Below are 18,707 nucleotides of genomic sequence, written 5' to 3'. Positions count from 1 at the left end.
CCACTAATGTGCCCCAAACATCTGCATGCTTCAAAAGAAAAAGTAATATGAGAAGTATGCTGAGCAGTCTTACTTCCATCTTATCTGTTCCCTCATTTCATAAAGTTATATTTTTATTACTTTCTGACATCTTTCCTGTGTTCATTAATCTCCTTTTTTTATAGAGAAGGGGGATTATGTTACACATTTGTCTGTACATTGCCATTTTTGTGTTTACTTATTATTTATTTATTTTTAGTATCTATTTCTAATATCCCCTTGAATAACCTTCCTTAGCTCCCTGGGCAGAGGCTACCCTAGTAGCTGTGCTGCAATCGACCTAGTCAATAACACAGTCTGGCATCATCCCCCACCAAAGTGTTGCTGGCTAGGGGCCCAAAGAGAGAAGGTTCTGGGGTACTGTCCTCCTCTGGGATCCTCCAACTTTGGCCTTGTGGCTGGGATGCTTTAGAATAAAGGTCTGGTGGGTCCGACAATGTAGGAGGAGCCCAAGTTGCAGGGGGCCCCCAGATTGGGTTTGGGGTCCCTGCAAGAATGGTGGTGGTGGGCAGATACTGTGGAAGTCTTCATCTTTGCACAGCCAATGTGGAATTTTTCTTTGTGTAACTGTGTCATCCAGTCAAATAATAAGGATTTTTTTTTCTTGGTGGATGGACACTCTGTCCTTAACTTTTCATATGCAAAATTTAATTTAGTAGGGGCCAGGACCCCAGGTGTGCACAGCAGCCCCCTGCCGGGAAACCCTCCACTCTCTCAATGCTGTCAGAGACTTTTTAAATATATTACTGTAAGTTTGAAAGCACCGTGTAACGTATCACATACATTATCTCAATCGTTTCTAATGCAAACCCTATGAGGTAGGTATTACCTCCACATCTTTCAGAGAATTAAAGAGGTTCAGTAAGAATAAGCCATTGCCCCTTGATGACATTGATAGGGAGAAGCCAAACCATAATTTGAAACTAATCCATCACACAGATTTTTTTGTAATAAGAAAGTCTATTTCATTAGTTTTAAAAACAACCTCCCTTTTACAAATAACACCTGAACTCAAAAAGCAGTAACTCTTTGAAAAATATATATAGAAGTGTCCAAAAATATTTTTAAATAGATTTGGAGATCATTTGTAGTTTTCTCCTCATAACATGTGGGGCAAACCTGGAACAAGTGTGGATTCTCTGTTATTGTTACTGTCATTCCACATAAATTAAAGAAAGAGAGAGATAAAATCCCGAGATCTCTAGCGTGTAATAAAATATAGACTTTAAGAAACAAAAGTCCTTAAGAAATTTATTCAAGAAGCCTGCAAAACTAATAAAACACAAGAGCTCAATTAATTTTGTGGACCTGAACTAAACTGAACGGAACAGGAGCTGGCACAGTTCCGATCGAACACAATGGAGTGGAAATTAAGCCCGGGTCACCACTGCCGGGACGCCAGAGACCCGCCAGTGCTAGCAATTTGCACAGACACAGACTCCAGCCCTGGGTTAGCTACAGAGCCCAAGTCCTCCGCGCCTTCCCCAGGCCCCGCCCACCCAGGTTCAGTTCCCGGCGTTGCCACTAGGGGCGGCCGCGGTCTCTGCAGCGCCTGTAGCCACGAAGCTGGTGGTCCGGGTTTCCAGCCGAGCCGCTTTTCCAGAGGGGCCGCAACATGGCTGCGCACAGGGCTGCGAGTCGGGAAGTCGCCGCGTTCTGGTTTCCCTGACAGCCCCCGGCTTCTGTGCGCGCCTTGCCTCCCCCAGGTCACTCCAGCAGACATGTTTGCCAAGGCCTTTCGGGTCAAGTCCAACACGGCCATCAAGGGGCCGGACAGGTGAGGGAGAGAAGGGGCCCGCCCCGCCCACCAGGCACCCAGACATCTCCCAGTGCGGGCTGGCCCACAGCCCTCTCTGAGCTGGGTCCGCCGCCCTGGGTGGAGGCCGGGGAAAGTCCAGCCAGGATGGGACCCCGGAGAGCCAGGGGGGGTTAGACACGTTTTGAGGGCGAAGACGGAGCACAGGCCTAGCGTGTCTCCCAGGCTAGTAAAGGCAAACGTAATCCAGCCAGCGCTTCCTGACCGGCAAGATAAGGTGTGGGCGGTGCAAACACGAACAGTGACAGGGCCCGCCCTGCACAGCGCTTCGAGTCCCTTAGGAAAAATCCGATGGGACACCGAAAACTACGACTGCAGGAGAAAAGGGATCTACTTGTCGCAGGAGAGACGGATGGAGGGTGAGGTGGGAGAGAACCAAGGGACGCGTTTTAAGAACTGCGTCTGTTACACAGTGTTGCTGTCTGTACACAGTGTTGCTGATGCTGGTACCACGTTGCGAAGTTGGGGACCAGTGTTCCCTAGTTGTCAATCCTGGTACCTTCCTATAGCTTTTTGACCACAAGCTGACAGATTTGCGAGGCAGATAAGAGAAAGGAGTGGGGCGGAGGGCAAGGCTGAGTTTCTAGACAGGCTAACTTGGTTACTCACTAGATCTCAGTTTTCCTCCTTTGTGAAATGGAAAGACTTGCCCCCAGGAATATGTGAAACTAGATGAGACATTGAATGAGAAAGACGATAGCATGTTTTGGAAGAGTAGGGCATCATATACCATATATAGGGCATCATAAACCAGTTTCCTTGGCCCCCGTGATTTTATAGTAGTTCCTCCAGAGTCCTTTGAATTTATTAAAATCCATCCAGGCAGGATTCATGCCACCTGTTGGTTTGCTTTCTGCAGGAGAAAGCTTCGGGCTGATGTGGCGCCTGCTTTCCGACTCTTGGAACAGATCAGGTCTCTGCCTTAGTACCTGGAAAGGAAGAGCTCAACGTTGTGAAGTTATATGCTCACAGGGGGGATGCGGTGACTGTGTATGTGTGTGCTGGTAACCCCATCCTGTTTGAACTGGAGAAAAATCTATACCCAACAGGTATGCCAGTAGGATGGAGAGGGCCGTTACTGTAATCCTTGCCCAACCTCTGTTTCTGCCTTACTTAAAACGGGAAGTACAAAATCTCCCAGTGTCATCCCTAAGGATCTTTTTGGACCCAGTGTCCCTAAAATTGGGTCTTTGAAGATCAAAAACTGCTGTAGGAGGAGAACGAAAGATCTAACACAGGAAGAGGGTAGTTGGCAAGGGATGTTCTGAGAAGAAGGAATAATAGTTCGTAGTGGGTTAAGTAGGGATGGAGGAGAGGTCTCGAAAAGGGTGAAATTTCAGGATATGTAAAAAATATTTTAAAAATTATCAGGGGACGCCTGGGTGGCTCAGTTGGTTGGACGACTGCCTTTGGCTCAGGTCATGATCCCGGAGTCCCGGGACCGAGTCCCGCATCGGGCTCCCAGCTGCATGGGGAGTCTGCTTCTCCCTCTGACCTTCTCCTCGCTCATGCTCTCTCTCACTGTCTCTCTCTCTCAAATAAATAAATAAAATCTTTAAAAAAAAATTAAAATATTATCAGTAGCAGGATTTTCTTAAGAAACTGAATAGGAAGGAAGCTGGGTTAATGGAACTACATACCCAGCTGTCCAGTAATGTCCTTCAGTGCAGATATCTCACAAGGATTCTTTCTTAGGCTCTGCCTGGCTCTCAGGATCCTTTGCTTTCTGTCTTTGTCACTTGGGGCTCTTATTTCCCCAGCTTGGCTGCACCAGTGCAGTGGGGTCTCCTTCGGTTACCTGTGCCCCCAGCCCACTTTGCGCTTATCCAGACACAGGCCTTTTTTGATTTACAGTTTTACTGCTATTCTCTGGGAGCACAGGGGGAATAAAAGTAGTAAACATGGGGAAGTTTCAGCATGTCCCACAGGCTGTTCACTTACTTGCTTCTAAGGTACCAGATGGAATCCTTGTTGGTTCTCTGTCCCTGCTTTTATCTCCTGTGCCCAAGGCCATTGCTGCATCCAGGTGGAATCATAGGGGCCTCCCAGTCTCAAGGGACATCCCATTTTTTAAGTATCTGCCTACTTCAAGAAGGGAACCTCTTAGGGCCTCACAGCCTTCTTGCTAGCTTTGAGTTGAGTTTCTTTTCTAAATTAAAGTGACCTTAGTGTTTGGCTTGTTCAGTTCCCTCAGAGATTGACCTTTTGGCAGTAAGTCTTCCTGTGTCTCTTTTTGAGCAGTGTTACACCTTGTCGTCCTATCCTGATCGTCTCCCAATACTCACAACATGGCCTCTGGTGCTCAAAAAACTGGTGGGGGGAGCAGGTAAGAGGATTTTCCTGTATTCTGGCTATTGGCTGAAACTTAGTAAGGGCCAGCTGCTTGAATAAATGCACCCATTTCCTGGGTTCATACCATTGAAAAATGAAATTTTTCGTGCATGTGTGTTTCCTCCCTCACCTGGCTGCTTCCATAAGGTCCCTGGGCCTCTACGACCCTGTTGAAAGGCTTAAATAAGCTTCGTACTTTGTACTTACAGCAGAAAGTACTCTGTGAGCGACCATACGCTCTGCTTTACATCACTAAGCTAAAGTTAGGAAAAGCAGAATAAGAGATCATGGAACGTGACCCTCAGCTTGTTCCTTCAGTTTGACCACTAGCCCCGGAAGGGAAAAGGTCTGATACTCGGGTTGCATTTCCTAATTTTCATTATGAATAACCTAGTTGATACTTAATAAGTGATTGTTGGTTGAGTGAATGAATTAATGTTGAAGTCAAACTTGGAATTGCTTAGAGGCAGAATGTGGGTTGTGATGCCTTTGTCTTGTTTCCCACAGATTTGATGCTGCCCGGCCTTGTGGTGCCCCCTGCTGGTCTGCCTCAGGTACAGAAGGGTGACCTCTGTGCCATTGCCTGGGTGGGGAACAGGTACTGTGCCAGTCCCCTGTGCCTTTGGGGGAAAAACTTAGGTAAAACTGGGGAGGGAGGGTGGGGAATAGCAACTTCAAAACCTTATGGGTAAAGGATTAAAAGAAAAAAACAGATCTTCTCTTCCAGAAGCCGAGAGTGGGTCATGGGAGAATGCTAGTGAGCCTGTGTGAGTGCCAGGAGTTGGGGGATGAGAGAAATAGGGAGAGTTTGGTCAAAGGATACAAACTTTCAATTATAGGATCGAGTTGGAAGATCTAATGGATAACAAGGTGATTATAGTTAGTAACATATATGGTATAACGGAAATTTGCTAAGAGAGTAGAATTTACCTGTTCTCACCACTGACCCCCAGCTAAATAAGAGCATTAAAAAAAAAAAGGAAAAAAGAATAAGTTTTGGAGAAGATGGGATATGCCTTTTTCACTCATTATTTAAAGTTACTTTCCCACACAATATGATAGTAAATAGTGAATATTCAAGAAATATTTGTTAAGTAGGTAAATGAATATTTATGTCTGATAGTTCTATGTTGATCTCAAAATAAAGCAAGATGCTATGTCTTGTTTATTCATTTTATAAAAATTACTATTGTCAACTAAATACAAACATGCACACATACATAATCTCAACCATACATGTGTGCACACACACATGCACCCTGAACTTTGGGAAAAAAAACAAGTCACATAGAATCACTTGCTATTTTGTTCTTGTGCAGACCCTGCCGAGATAGTATAGAAAATTATTTTTTATGCCAAAAGATAGTTGTTTAAGGAAATCCAGGGTGTCCATAGCAATAAAATAACTAACCTCTTTACATAGGAAAAGGAAGAACATACAGGCAATATAATCCATAACTAAATGATTGCCCAGTTTCAGGACTGGAATGGTTCATTCTGACTAACTGAACTGTTTCTCTAGCTACTTTGGACCGTTAGAGCTGCAGGCTTTAAAGAACTGTTCACCTGCAGATGCTCATAGAGGTCTATCAGAATGCGTTTGGGTTCAATATAAACTATATAGAGTAAGGAAAACAGTCAAAGAGTTTTGAAAAGCAATACATTTAGCCCATTTAATGAAACTGGAATAATATTATAACTACACCAGGTAAAGAAATATTTTAAAATGAGACAACTTGCTGTCTGTACTTAGAAGGAACACAGAAAATAGTTTAATTCCTTCCATTTCTGAAGGGGGATTTATTTTTGTAATCACACTGGTAGTTTTAAATTTTCTTCAAAGTGTTTGTGACATATTGACATTTACTATTACTAATACTTGGCAGTATGTGTATCTCTATGTTACTAAGAATATGTTCATATTTTATATCTCTTCCACTTGGTTTCAGCCAATGCAGTCAAAGCAATAAACAATTTTCAGTGTTTACTATCTGTCAGTAATCTCTTTGGTTCCAGAGGCATAAGGTATAAAACAAAACACAGCCCTTTTCCTGAAGGATCATACAGTTTATGTGAAGGAGTCAGGGAATTAGATAGGAAAACAAATAATATGATAACAGTATATTGTTTCTTTAAATTGATTTTGTACATAATATTCTGACATGATTATTATATGACACTTTTATTTTCTATAATATCTTTTCAATGAATACATTATTGTATTCATTGAATTAATGAATTCAATGAACAGTAAATAATTTACTGTTGTTAACATATAATTAGCACGACCGATCCTGTATCATAGAACATTTATGTCTTTCTATTTTGGATTTAGGATATAATGTTGCAATTAAAAGGAAGACATTTATCTCAGTATTTTTATCTCTCTCTCAACCTCAGGAGACAGATCAGATTAAGGAATATTAAATTTATTTTTGTATCCTAACTAGTTGATGGAGTGGTATGCTCAGAGCTGGACCTTGAGGCATTAAATTATTTACAAGGGTATAAAGCAATATTAAAGCATAAGAAGTGGTAACTAATTGGATGATAGAGGTAATCAATGACAAAAGACATCAAATATGCTGAGTTTGGCCGTACGAGACCCGTTCAGTTAAAAATATTGTTGAAAGGCTATTATGCATTTGTATTACAAAGGAGAAAAAGTCACCATCCCTACCTGTTATGGACTGAATGTTTGTGTCCCCCAAGTTCATATATTGAAACTCTACCCTCTAATGTGCCTGTATTTGGGGACAGGTCCTTTATAAAATGTAGATAGGGTTAGATGAGATCATGACGGTTGGTGTCCACATGATGGGATTAGTGCGCTCATTAAGAAGAGGCACCAGAGCGGGCTCTCTCTCTCTCTGCTCACATAGAAGAGGTCATGAGAACACACAGCAGGATGGAGGCAACTTGTAGCATCCAGGAAGAGAAATCTCTTCAGAAACTGACCGTGTTGGCATCCTGACTTGAACTTCTGGTTTCCAGAATACTGAAAACCTAAATGTCTGTTGTTGAAGCCGCTGTCTATGGTATTTTGTTATGGTGGCATCAGTGCCTAATAATCTGCCTTTGGGAAACAAACCATTTAACACAGTCTTAGGTGGCTTAAGCATGCTAGGAGACATTTACACATGGCATCACTATCACAGCTTATGAGAGGAAAACTTAGGTGAGGTCATGAATTCAGGGAAAGTACATATTCTGTAGAATATTATGCCTAAGCAAAATCTCAAATGGTGAACAAGGATCAACCAGGACCAAAAGTTAGGAAGGAACGTTTCATCAGAAGAAATAGCATAAGCAGGAATGTGAATATTGGCAGCAAATCCACACTGGTGACCGGTATCTGTGATGGGCAGAATCCTAAGATGACTTCTCTAAGATTTTCACTCTAGTCTTAGTACCAGAAAGAAATGTAAGCATGATGAGATACCACTGCTATGATTATGTGATTAGTCAATTGACTTTGAGTTCATCTGAGCATATCTGACTAGCCAGAGAAGCCCTTAGCTGGATCCAGGGCCTTCCTGAAGAGAGACTGAGGTGTGAGAGGGCCTGCGGAGGAGGTCCCCGGGGAGGGAACTGAGAAGAGCCTGAAAGAGCTCAGAGCCATCCCCGGCCATGAGCCAGCAAGAGAACGAGACCTCAGTCCTACCATTGCAAGAAACAATACTGTCAGCAGCCCTGTGAGCTTGAGAGAGGACACCGACCTGCAGAAGAAACACACAGGCCAACCAACACCTCAGTTTCAATCTTGTGACAAGTTGACCAGAGGACCCAGATTCCTGACCCACAGACAGTCTCTGCTGTTTTATGCAACTAACTTTGGTAACTGGTTAGGTAGCAGTAGAAGCTACTACATTCATAGAGATCATAAAGCATGAAACTAAAAGAAACTAGGTATAGGAGAGGTAAATAGGATTTCGTGAATCTTCTAAAGCTTTTAAGGAAACATGGGCTTCATTTTGTGGATCATGGCGATATCTCTGGGTGGTTACAAGCGAGGGTGCAGGGGTCAGATTTCAGTTGTACAAGGTTGCTCTGACTGCAGTTTAGAGGATAGATATGCGGGAGTTACCACGACCATGTACAATGGTGCTGCTCCTGCCTGGAGCAGTTATAATCACAAATCATAACATATATTAAATATACCGTATTTAGGGGCACTTCTGTGGCTCAGTCATTTGACTGTCTTCCTTGGGCTCCCGTCATGATCCCAGGGTCCTGGGATTGAATCCTGCATCGGGCTCCCTCTCTCTCTCAAATAAATAAAAAATATCCTTAAAATATATAATATTTATACAAAATGCTTGAAATCTGCATTTGCAGATATCCTTTATAGAAAACATTAAAAGCTAGAATTGGGCTCCCAATCCAGCCAAATTAAGAAATTAATTGAAAGAAGGGAGAAAAGAAGGAATGACTGATTTATGAGACTATCTAGAAAATTAATATGTGCGTGAATAGAATCACCCAAAAAGACTAGCTGGAGGTGCTTTGAGCTGATAACCCTCAAATCTGATCTGGTGTCAGTTTGGCCACAAGTACGTCCACTCCAGTCAAAATCAAAGGTGACATGGGAGAGTGGGCTGTTTACTTTGACACAATCAAAGCTGCCATCTGAGACTAAATCACCTGGAGATCCGAATCACAAATCAGTCATTTCTGATTTGGTGGGTTATCAACTTCGGTGAATATTAATTTATGAAGAAAGTCTCAGACATGCCAGACTCCTCCTGCCTGACTCCTGAGAATCAAATAGCTCTACAGCAGAACCTGAGGCTGCCCCATCCCATAAAATCAGACACAACCACTCATGAATGACATGTCCATAATTGTCTGTAAAAGAGTTTTTGCTCATCCATCTACCTGTTTGTTTACATATCCATTCATGGAGGCATTAATTCCTTGTCTTCTCTGCCTGGACTTTGCTCGGTGCTGAGGATACAGGGTGAACTAACCAGACAGAATCCCTGCCCTCACGAAGCTTACATTTTATCTGGGGGTATGGATATTAAATAAATCCTATGAAATTAGTATTTCTAGCAAAAACATAGTACATGCCACAAAGAGGACTATGAATGAGAATGAAATGGGCAGAAATTAAAAACTTGAGAGACGAAGGAAAGTTCTTTGAAGAAATTTGGGTTGACCTATGAAGAAGAGAAGGAAAATAACTAGGAAAAAGAGGGATAAAATGCTGTCCAATGAAAGAAGCGTTCACAGCCAGTGTATCTTGCAAACTCTACACACTAAAATATCTTGTCAGGGAATCTGTGGGTATACTGAAAAAAGTCAAGATAAAATAATTCAAGACTTTTTGCTATTTGGTACTTTGTCCCAAGTGAGCTTTCTCATTTACAGAAATATTTGTATTATTGATAAATAAGAAATAGACATTTTTAAGAGTTTATTTTTAAGTAATCTCTACAACACTAATTACTGGTTTAAAAACACTGAACATAATAGAAATTGATTAGGAATTCACTAACATAACTTACAAATCCTTTTTATTTGTCAATTTGTATCTGTAGTTTCACCTTCTGGCTAAAATCTATTTGTAACCCTAAAATTAATACCTGGGGCCTTTTCACCATAATTCCAGGGCACGTACACACACAGAGCAGTGAAAAATCATAGTTGTCCAAATGTGCACATCCCCTGCTGGTCCAACAAGGTGCTGCTCTACCTTGTCCTTTCCAGCAATTCTACAGAGACGACCATGGGATGGAGGCAGCAGGGGGCAGGACTGTGTAGTATAAGAAACAGGCTCTATGGCCAGTTAGGTAGGGTTTGAAGGTCAACTCTGGTACTGTTATTGGGATGGTCACTTAACACTTCTAAACCCACTTTTTTCTCTGTAAAATAAAGCAAGTATAATCTACCGGGATGAAATGCTTTAGGAATTAAGATTATATGTGAGGTATGTCTCTATCAACATAGACACAAAAATACATGTACATATGATACCCCTAGGAGCAATGGTTCAGTATTTGTTAATGTAGATTTTTGTGGTGATTTTCTAGACACTAGTAGCAGGAAAAATGAGAATTGAGTGTCTATGTGTGTATGGGTGTGTATTGTACACACATATGTAAAATACATATACAAATATGAAATACATATGTGTATATATATGTACGCGTATGTATCTTATATATCGTGTGTATCATATGTATGTGAAAAGTAAGCATTGTATATATGGGCTAATACTGAAAGCTTTATTGCTAAGTCAAGAAGATGAAAGTACTATAATCAGCTCTTCTGTCTAACACAGCACTAGATGTTCTCACTCATGTAATTGGTCAAAAGAGAGAAATTAGAAGCATAAACATCAGAAAGAGAGTACTAAAAATATCAGTATTTGCAGATGACATGATTTAAACCCAGCAATTCCACTGGACTTCAGTGGAAAGATTCTACAGATGACAAAGTAATTCAGTTAGTGGTATGGTGTGAAATTAAAATACAGACATCAATAGGCTTCATCAATACACACAATGATCAATTGAAGATATGAGGTAAAAGAAGACCTGACTTACATTTTCAACAAAAATAAAAGCTTAGAAAAAACGCGAAAGTTGAGAAAAACCTACCTGAGAAAATATTTTCAGCATTCTTAATCACAAACATAAAATGAAGTACATGGAGATATATACTATAGAAAGACAGCTTCATAAAAGTGTCAGGGACAGGCTATATGGAAAAACAAATAGACATAAATATCCACGAAAACTTTGGAAAGAAGAGTAACAATGATGACAAGAGTGATTAGATTAGGCCTATTAAAAAACAAAACTCAATTTAAAATTAAGTTAGTGACTTCTGGATACACAGACCGATAAAATAAACTGAAGTTTCAGAAATAGACCCACATATGTACAGCAATTTACTATATCCTATGGTGATCTCTGGGTCCTGAGATTGAGCTCAGCATCAGGCTCTGTGCTTAGCATGGGATCTGCTTGAAATTCAGTCCCTCTCTCTGCCCTGCCTGTTCATTCTCTCTCTCTCTCTCTCTCTCTCTCTCTCTCTAAAATAAGTACATCTTAAAAAAAAAAAACAAGGAAAAGAAGATGATGAAGAAATGTACTATATCCTAGGGGTAGTATTTCAAATAGATCAGGGAGTCTTGGAATTTTAAAATCAATGGTGTTGTGACAAACTGGGTAGTTATTTGAAAAATAATGGGGTTAAATTGATACACACTAAAATAAATTCAAATCAGTTAAAGGTGTATATATATATATATATATATATATTCAGACTTATGATATATATGTAGATAGATAGATATCTATATCTCCAACAAAGATGTAGAAGAAAAACTTGTTTCAACTTTACACAATAAAATATTTATTTTTACTTGATATAAATAAGAATATGTGCTTAACCACCCCCCTCCCAGTCCTGGTAACCAAAGGCAAAAGACACAACAAACTGAACAAAATTAGAATTCACGGTACATACAAAAAGGCTACCATACTAATTTATAAAAAGCTCTATATATCAATAAGGAAAAGTTCAGTAGAAAATGTGTGAAACATATGAATAGGCAATTATATATATTGAGCAAGAGGTCACCACTTATATAGCTGGATTTTGAAGAAAAACACCTTTTTGCTAACCTATTTTTGTTCATATATATGTATGAAAAATTAACTTGAAACATCCTCTCAACTTTCATTTCCACGATGATCACAGAGTGATCTCAAAAAGGACCTCTGAAATATTTGGTATCTGAAAATATTGCCATTTTCAGGACACAGAAGTAAATAAATGTGTTAGTGATCTTTTTTTATTTTATATAATGAGAATTTTAATTCTACTTCATGGTATTCTTAATTATAAGTAAAATGTGCTCTTCCTTATAATAAAAACAAGAGTTTCTTCAGGCAAAATATCTTTTATAGATTTTTCTGATGACAAAAACGTCTTTGTAATTTAGCCCAAACCACGCCCTTCCGATGATTGGGAGCATCTTTAAATATTAGGGATGTCGAAATTTTCCAAGTCACAGAGTGTAACCACACAATTTTTTTGTTCATTTTCATAACAATCCAAATACTAAAAATAAAATCATATCCTCATTGTGTCTATGAAGAAAGAGAGGACTACAGATCTTATCCCTGCAGTGTTTAATACGTGTGTTACTTTATAAACATGACTTTTCATATACTAGCAGCTCCTTCAGAAACAAGACCTACACTGGCTCAGTAACTGCTTACCTTTGGATCTTTGCAGCTTTTTCATTCAGTAATTACTTAGATTAAGTGAAATGTAGAAATAGCATCAAATATAGAACATTCAGAATATGCACCTTTAATAAATCCCATATTAAATCAGTGAATGTTACTTAGTTTAAAGCAGGTATAATGAAATCAGAGCTATGTAATGAAATCATGGTTTCATCTATCTGCTCATCTATTTGTAACCTGTCTTCATAAATATCTCTCTGTAATTCAGTAAGCAATTCAGACGTGCTAAAAATTGTGTTACAAGCTTTATTTCCTTATTCTCATAACAGTATGTGCTTAAAAATAATCATATCCCTGTAATATCTATGAAGAAACAAATGATTATAAATATTCCTTAATCTCTTTTGAGGTAGACTACAAATAAGAAGTGTGACTTCGTAGCATAATTTCTTAAACATTAGACCTTATTGTCTGCCCCCAAATACTGTCATGAATATTCATTTATAACAAATGTATTTTGTTAAACTTCTGACATAAACAAATGCATCTAACTTGCCTCAGTGCTAGTTGATTTAAGTATGTTACATTGGAAAAATACTTTTCTCTCTCTAAATGCTGATAGTTTATTTCCTTTTCTATTTTCTCTTTCTTATCCCTGAAAAAGGGAAGAAAAGCAGAGAGACCAACACACTGGTGGGATTTAGGGCAGTGCTGCCCATAGAATTTTCTGTAATTACAGATTTGTTCTGTCTCCATTCTCTGAGACAATAGCTACTAGTCACATGGGGAGAATGGATGAAAATGGTCAAAAGTCATAACCCTCCAGTTATAAGATGAATAAGTTCTGGGGATATAATGGACTATGGTTAACTATGGTGTATTATATACTTGAAAGTTCCTAAGAGAATAGATCTTAAATATTCTCATCACACACACACACACACACACACAAAGAGAAAAAAAACTAGGTGAGGTGGTGCGTGTTAATTAACCTTATTGTGGTAAGGACGAAATACATATGTACATCAAAATCATGGAGCTGCAAACCTTAAACATATACAATGTTTGTTTTTTTTTTTTATCAATCATATCTCAGTAAAGCTGGAAAAAGTGTTAAATTTTTGTTATAAATGAAAACATGATTAATACAATAAAGAGCTAGATTTTCATTTAATTTTAAGTACTTATAATTGTCAGTGGCTATGTGTGACTAATAGATCTTGTATTGGACAGTGTATATCCAATGTCTTTGCCACACCACCACCCTGTCATGATGTAAGTCCCGTCATTCTACATCCAAACATATCCCCAATCGCTCCACTTTTTTTCATCTGTCCCACCATAGCAACAAACATTGAGCAATTTCTATCTAGTTAGTGCACCTGCTTCTACTCCCAGCAGTCTGTTCTCCAGATAGCCATAAAAGTAAGCATTTAAAAAACTCAAAATTAACATAATGCTCAATGGTGCAAGATTGAAAGCCTTTCCCCTACGGTGGGAACAAGACAAGGACTCCTGCACTCACCACTTCTATTTCACATAGTACTGGAAGTTCTAGCCAGAGCACTTAGGCTTCAAAACAAAATAAATGGCTTTCAAACTGGAAAGGAAGAAGTAAAACTATCTCTATTTGTAGAAATGATTTTTTTTTAATTTTTCAAAATAATGACTGTGGGCTCTCTCTCCACAGAAAAGATGCTATTTATTTTTTTACATTTATTTATTTTCAACATAACAGTATTCATTGTTTTTGCACCACACCCAGTGCTCCTTGCAATCCGTGCCCTCTATAATACCCACCACCTGTTTCCCCCAACCTCCCACCCCCGCCTCGGCCACTTCAAACCCCTCAGATTGCTTTTCAGAGTCCATAGTCTCTCATGGTTCACCTCCCCTTCCAATTTCCCCCAACTCCCTTCTCCTCTCTAACTCCCCTTGTTCTCCATGCTATTTGTTATGCTCCACAAAGAAGTGAAACTATATGATAATTGACTCTCTCTGCTTGATTTATTTCACTCAGCATAATCTCTTCCAGTCCCGTCCATGTTGCTACAAAAGTTGGGTATTCATCCTTTCTGATGGAGGCATAATACTCCATAGTGTATATGAACCACATCTTCCTTATCCATTCGTCCGTTGAAGGGCTTCTTGATTCTTTCCACAGTTTGGTGCCAAACTGTGAAATGATCTTATGTAGAAAAAAAGTCTGATGAATACACAGACACACAAACTGTTAAAGCTAATAAAGAAATTCAGCAAAGTGCAAGACTCAAAATCAATACATAAAAATCAGTTGTATTTCTATACACTGACAATGAAGAACCCAAAAATAACATTAAGAATACAATTCCAGGGTGCCTATGTGGCTCAGTGGGTTAAGCCTCTGCCTGTATTGTATTGTGAAGTTTTATATTAAGCTTAACTTCTCTAGGTAAAGGTTATGATGTGCAAATTTGAAAGTAAAAAGACAAATTACCTTCTAGTGAGAGAAGCAGAGTAAAAATAATAAATCAGTGGAGAAATACAATAGTAAAACCAGTAGTTTGAGATTAGGGCTAAGAAGAAAAAATTGCAAAATAATTTTGAAATAAAAAGTAATAAGAAAATCCAATTTAGTTAGAGCAGCCAAGAAATGCTTTTCTGAGAAAGTGGCATTGCAGTTATGACTTGTACGGTGAGAATGAGGGGGTCGTGAGAAAGGCCAAGAAACACACTCCGAAGCAGATAAACAGTGGAAAGGCTTGGGAAGGGTGCTTGGGGACAGGGTGTCTAGATGGTAGTGAGAAGGTGAAGAATTCTACAAGAAATATCAGAGAAATGGAGAGAGGAGGTGCATGAGTCATGGGAAGGGATTTAGAATTTGTTCTGAAAACAATGGGAAAAAAATCACTGAATGTTTCTGTTCAAAGGATGGATGTAATCTAATTTACATTGCTGAGAAATCTGGCTGGCTACTGTGAGAGAATTGTCTGAGCCCTGCCAGATGCTTGGAACAATGGTTCAGATCAAATATTACAGTGTCTTTGGCTAAGGCTGAAGTATGGCATGCAGGCAAGGGGATGGACTAGAAATCAGAAGTGCTCATGGACCGAGTGTGGTTAATGAGGGGAAAGGGGGTATTGGAAATAATCCATAGATTTTAAACTGGGACAAGTAGCTGAGTGATGGTGAGGAAATGGGAAAAGGCTGAATTTTTGGAGGAATATCAAGAGCCCATTTCCCACATACTGGTTTTGAGGTAGCCATTTAATATCCAAAATAGGATGTCAGAAAAGTAGATGGATATTAGAATCAGGATGGATGGATTTTATTTATTTATTTATTTATTTGACAGAGTAGAGCACATAAGTAGGCAGAGAGTCAGGCAGAGAGAGAGGTGGAAGCAGGCTCCCCGCTGAGCAGAGAGCCCCGACGCGGGGCTTGATCCCAAGACCCTGGGATCATGACCTGAGCTGAAGGCAGAAGCCTAACCCACTGAGCCACCCAGGCACCCCTCAGGATGGATTTCTGAAGAGAAATGTGGACTGAAGAAAGAAATGTTATATATCTGTATCACCAAATATTGTATTTAATATTATGGGTCAGACTGAAATGGATTCCTCAGGAAGATATTTCCCTTTAAGAGGGAAAGATGTACCAGGACAGCAATTTGAGGCAAGGAAAACATTAGATGAGGAGTATTCGATCATTTATGATCAATTAAAACATCTCTAATTCAAACCAAATCAAGAAGGAATCTTATCAAGTAACATACACTTAAAACTAGATGTAAGGTGCATGTCTGAGGTTGTGTATTCACTGCTTCCAAGATGCTGACAATCCTTAAGGATAGTTGTTATAGTTCACCTACTTTACAGATAGCAAAACTGATCACATAGAGAAAAAACAACTTGTGCATAGTGGCATAATTAATGAAAGAGAGATGCCAGGCGTTAGGATCTAAGCTCATTTCTGTCACATCACTCTCACAAAAAAGTGTATTTAATCTTTCCCAGTATGATACTATAAACCAATGAATTTAGGTTGATGAGTCCCATTGTCCCCGTTTTCTTATCAATGAAAAGTAGGAGCCTCAAAAATATTTGACAATTTGTTCATGCTCACACTGATGATTAGTAGAGTCATGGCTAGCGTTCAGGTCTCAACTCTTCCACAAATACTGTCTTTCCCAGAGCCCAGGAGGTCACGTTTCCTATCTAGTCTTTGCCCCATTATAAAACAACTTTTAGTTTCTTCATTTACTGGGGTTTTTTCCTTAAATATTTATTTATTCATTCATTCATTTGAGAGAGAGAGAGAGTGAGCATGGGTGGGGGTGAGGGGCAGAGAGAGAGAGGGAGAAATCCCAGGCAGACTTCAAACTGAGCACAGAGCCCTACATGGGGCTTGACCTCATGATCCTGAGAGCATGTCCTGTGTTGAAATCAGAAGTCAGACACTTAACCAACTGAGCCACCCAGGTCTCCCTACATTTATTTTAAAAACTCCTGGGTATATTAGTCCAAGTCCTCATTTTGCCTGTCCTTTGCTTCCTTGACATTTTCCTCCACCAAAAAGGCATTGGTGATACAGATAAAATTTTCAGTATCTGTGGCAGGATTTCAGGGAGCCACTGGCATGGCTACTTACCATTATGTGCTGAGCCAGGCTTGATTTTCAGGTATAATACTCATATTATTTTTATTATGAGATATGACTACTTTTTACAAGGTAAATAAAGTTGAAGGAAATACAACCATGCATTTGTATTTCTTATCTCTATCCTTAGACTTTGCTATCTCTAACATTACAGAATCTTTAAAATTTTAATTGGTAACATATACATACCAATGACCTTGAATTTAGCCTGTCATATAAAAAATTCATTAATTATTAAATAATAATGTAAATGAATGGTAATGAATAGTACCTTTTTCATTAAACCTATCAGCTAATTCTTATTCATGTTCCAACCCAATTTCATTCACCATATACTGATATCTTGTTGGCCTTCAGCATATGGATCAGTACTTATTTCCAGGATTATTTCAATATTCTTTTCCTTTTCATAAAGATAATTTGTGAAATTAAACTCTTCAGATTACATATAGTAATTTCCTTGTTACAAAGTGTTATATTAAGTTTAATTCCTCTGGATAAAGCTTATGATGTGAAAATTTGAAAGTAAAAAGCACAAATAATGGTGCTTTTTGGTGGCACCAAAGTGGTGGCAGAAAATTGTATGTGCACATCCAAAACAGATATACATATTGCATAAAACCAATCATACCTTGCAGAGAACACGTGATAATTCCTTTTTTAATATTAGCTCTTTTGTCTTAAAATGTAATATTTTTGTCTACTTCAAGAAATCTAAAAATCGTCATTACCATGACTCTTTAAGTTCCATTTCACCTTTTTACTGACATGAAATATAAAATTGAAAAACAACAACAAAAAATATCCCAAGATGCATGTGCTTACCTTTAAAGAATCTTGAGGTTTTTTGTTATTTTTCAAAATCTTCTCAACTTTTCCTAATTACTTCCTACTTAGAAATCCTGTCACAGCTTTCCTTGTCTTCACACCTGGGATTTACATTCTCCCTCCTAATACACCATCACAAGTGAAAACATTGTTTTTGGTTCCAAATGCATATTCAACAGCTGTTGAGGAAATTAGAAATGTGTGTTCATTTACTAACACACTCAGACTTCAGCTTAGTAGTGTAACAAATTGAAAAAAGTCCCGCACTACAAAGTTGTACAAAGGATCACACTGAGCCAAGAATTAATTTATTTAGAGAAGAGGGGAGTGGGGCACTAATTGCTTAATCTTCCTAAGAAAAGGTCAATTTACTTTTAGCAAATACTGAAGAAAAGTACACATTTATTAAGCTTCTATTTTATTGAACTTTTTGTCCCTTCAGATCACGCCATTCAAAGTTGACCTTTGTCTGACAATTCAAATGTCCTTCTAATGAATTTCACCTGCTCTCAAATATTAAAAATTCCCTTTGATGATAAATTTTCTTTCATGAACTTACCAGCCACTGAATTGGCCAAAGCACAGCTCTAATAGGTCTGTTTACAGTGTGAGATCCAAGTAACAGTGCCGTAGTTCTGGACCTTGAGGTTCCAGCCATGTGAGTGAGTTTCCCACTCCAATCTGGGAAGAGCAGACGCTGTAGTCATTTCAATCACTGCCGTCATGTAGACCCAGCTTCGTTCTAAATTTCCTCAAGTGCTTTCATCATATGGGTTTGGCAAATGGACAACTCAGAGTAGATACAGTATTGAACTGTGTCTTCTCAGTGGTGAGGGTGGAACAGGGCT

At 39.1% G+C, this 18,707-nt stretch overlaps 1 protein-coding gene across 6 annotated transcripts in view; it reads left to right on the top strand.

The window, feature by feature from the left end:
* The first annotated feature begins 1,342 nt into the window (after positions 1-1,342).
* Positions 1,343-18,707, top strand: part of LOC131814437 (eukaryotic translation initiation factor 2D-like) — an 89,483-nt gene continuing 72,118 nt past the window's right edge. Inside the window, exon 1 of one of the 6 annotated variants that reach the window (XM_059145373.1) lies at positions 1,343-1,816. In XM_059145373.1, coding sequence (XP_059001356.1) covers positions 1,398-1,816 — 419 coding nt within the window. In that variant the 5' untranslated portion in view covers positions 1,343-1,397. The remainder of the gene's footprint in view (positions 1,817-18,707) is intronic. The other 5 variants (XM_059145375.1, XM_059145376.1, XM_059145374.1 and 2 more) reach the window with 5 other exon arrangements.

The sequence above is a fragment of the Mustela lutreola genome, chromosome 14, assembly GCF_030435805.1.
Source record: "Mustela lutreola isolate mMusLut2 chromosome 14, mMusLut2.pri, whole genome shotgun sequence".
NCBI lineage: Eukaryota > Metazoa > Chordata > Mammalia > Carnivora > Mustelidae > Mustela > Mustela lutreola.
This window is presented reverse-complemented; position numbering and strand designations above follow the sequence as displayed.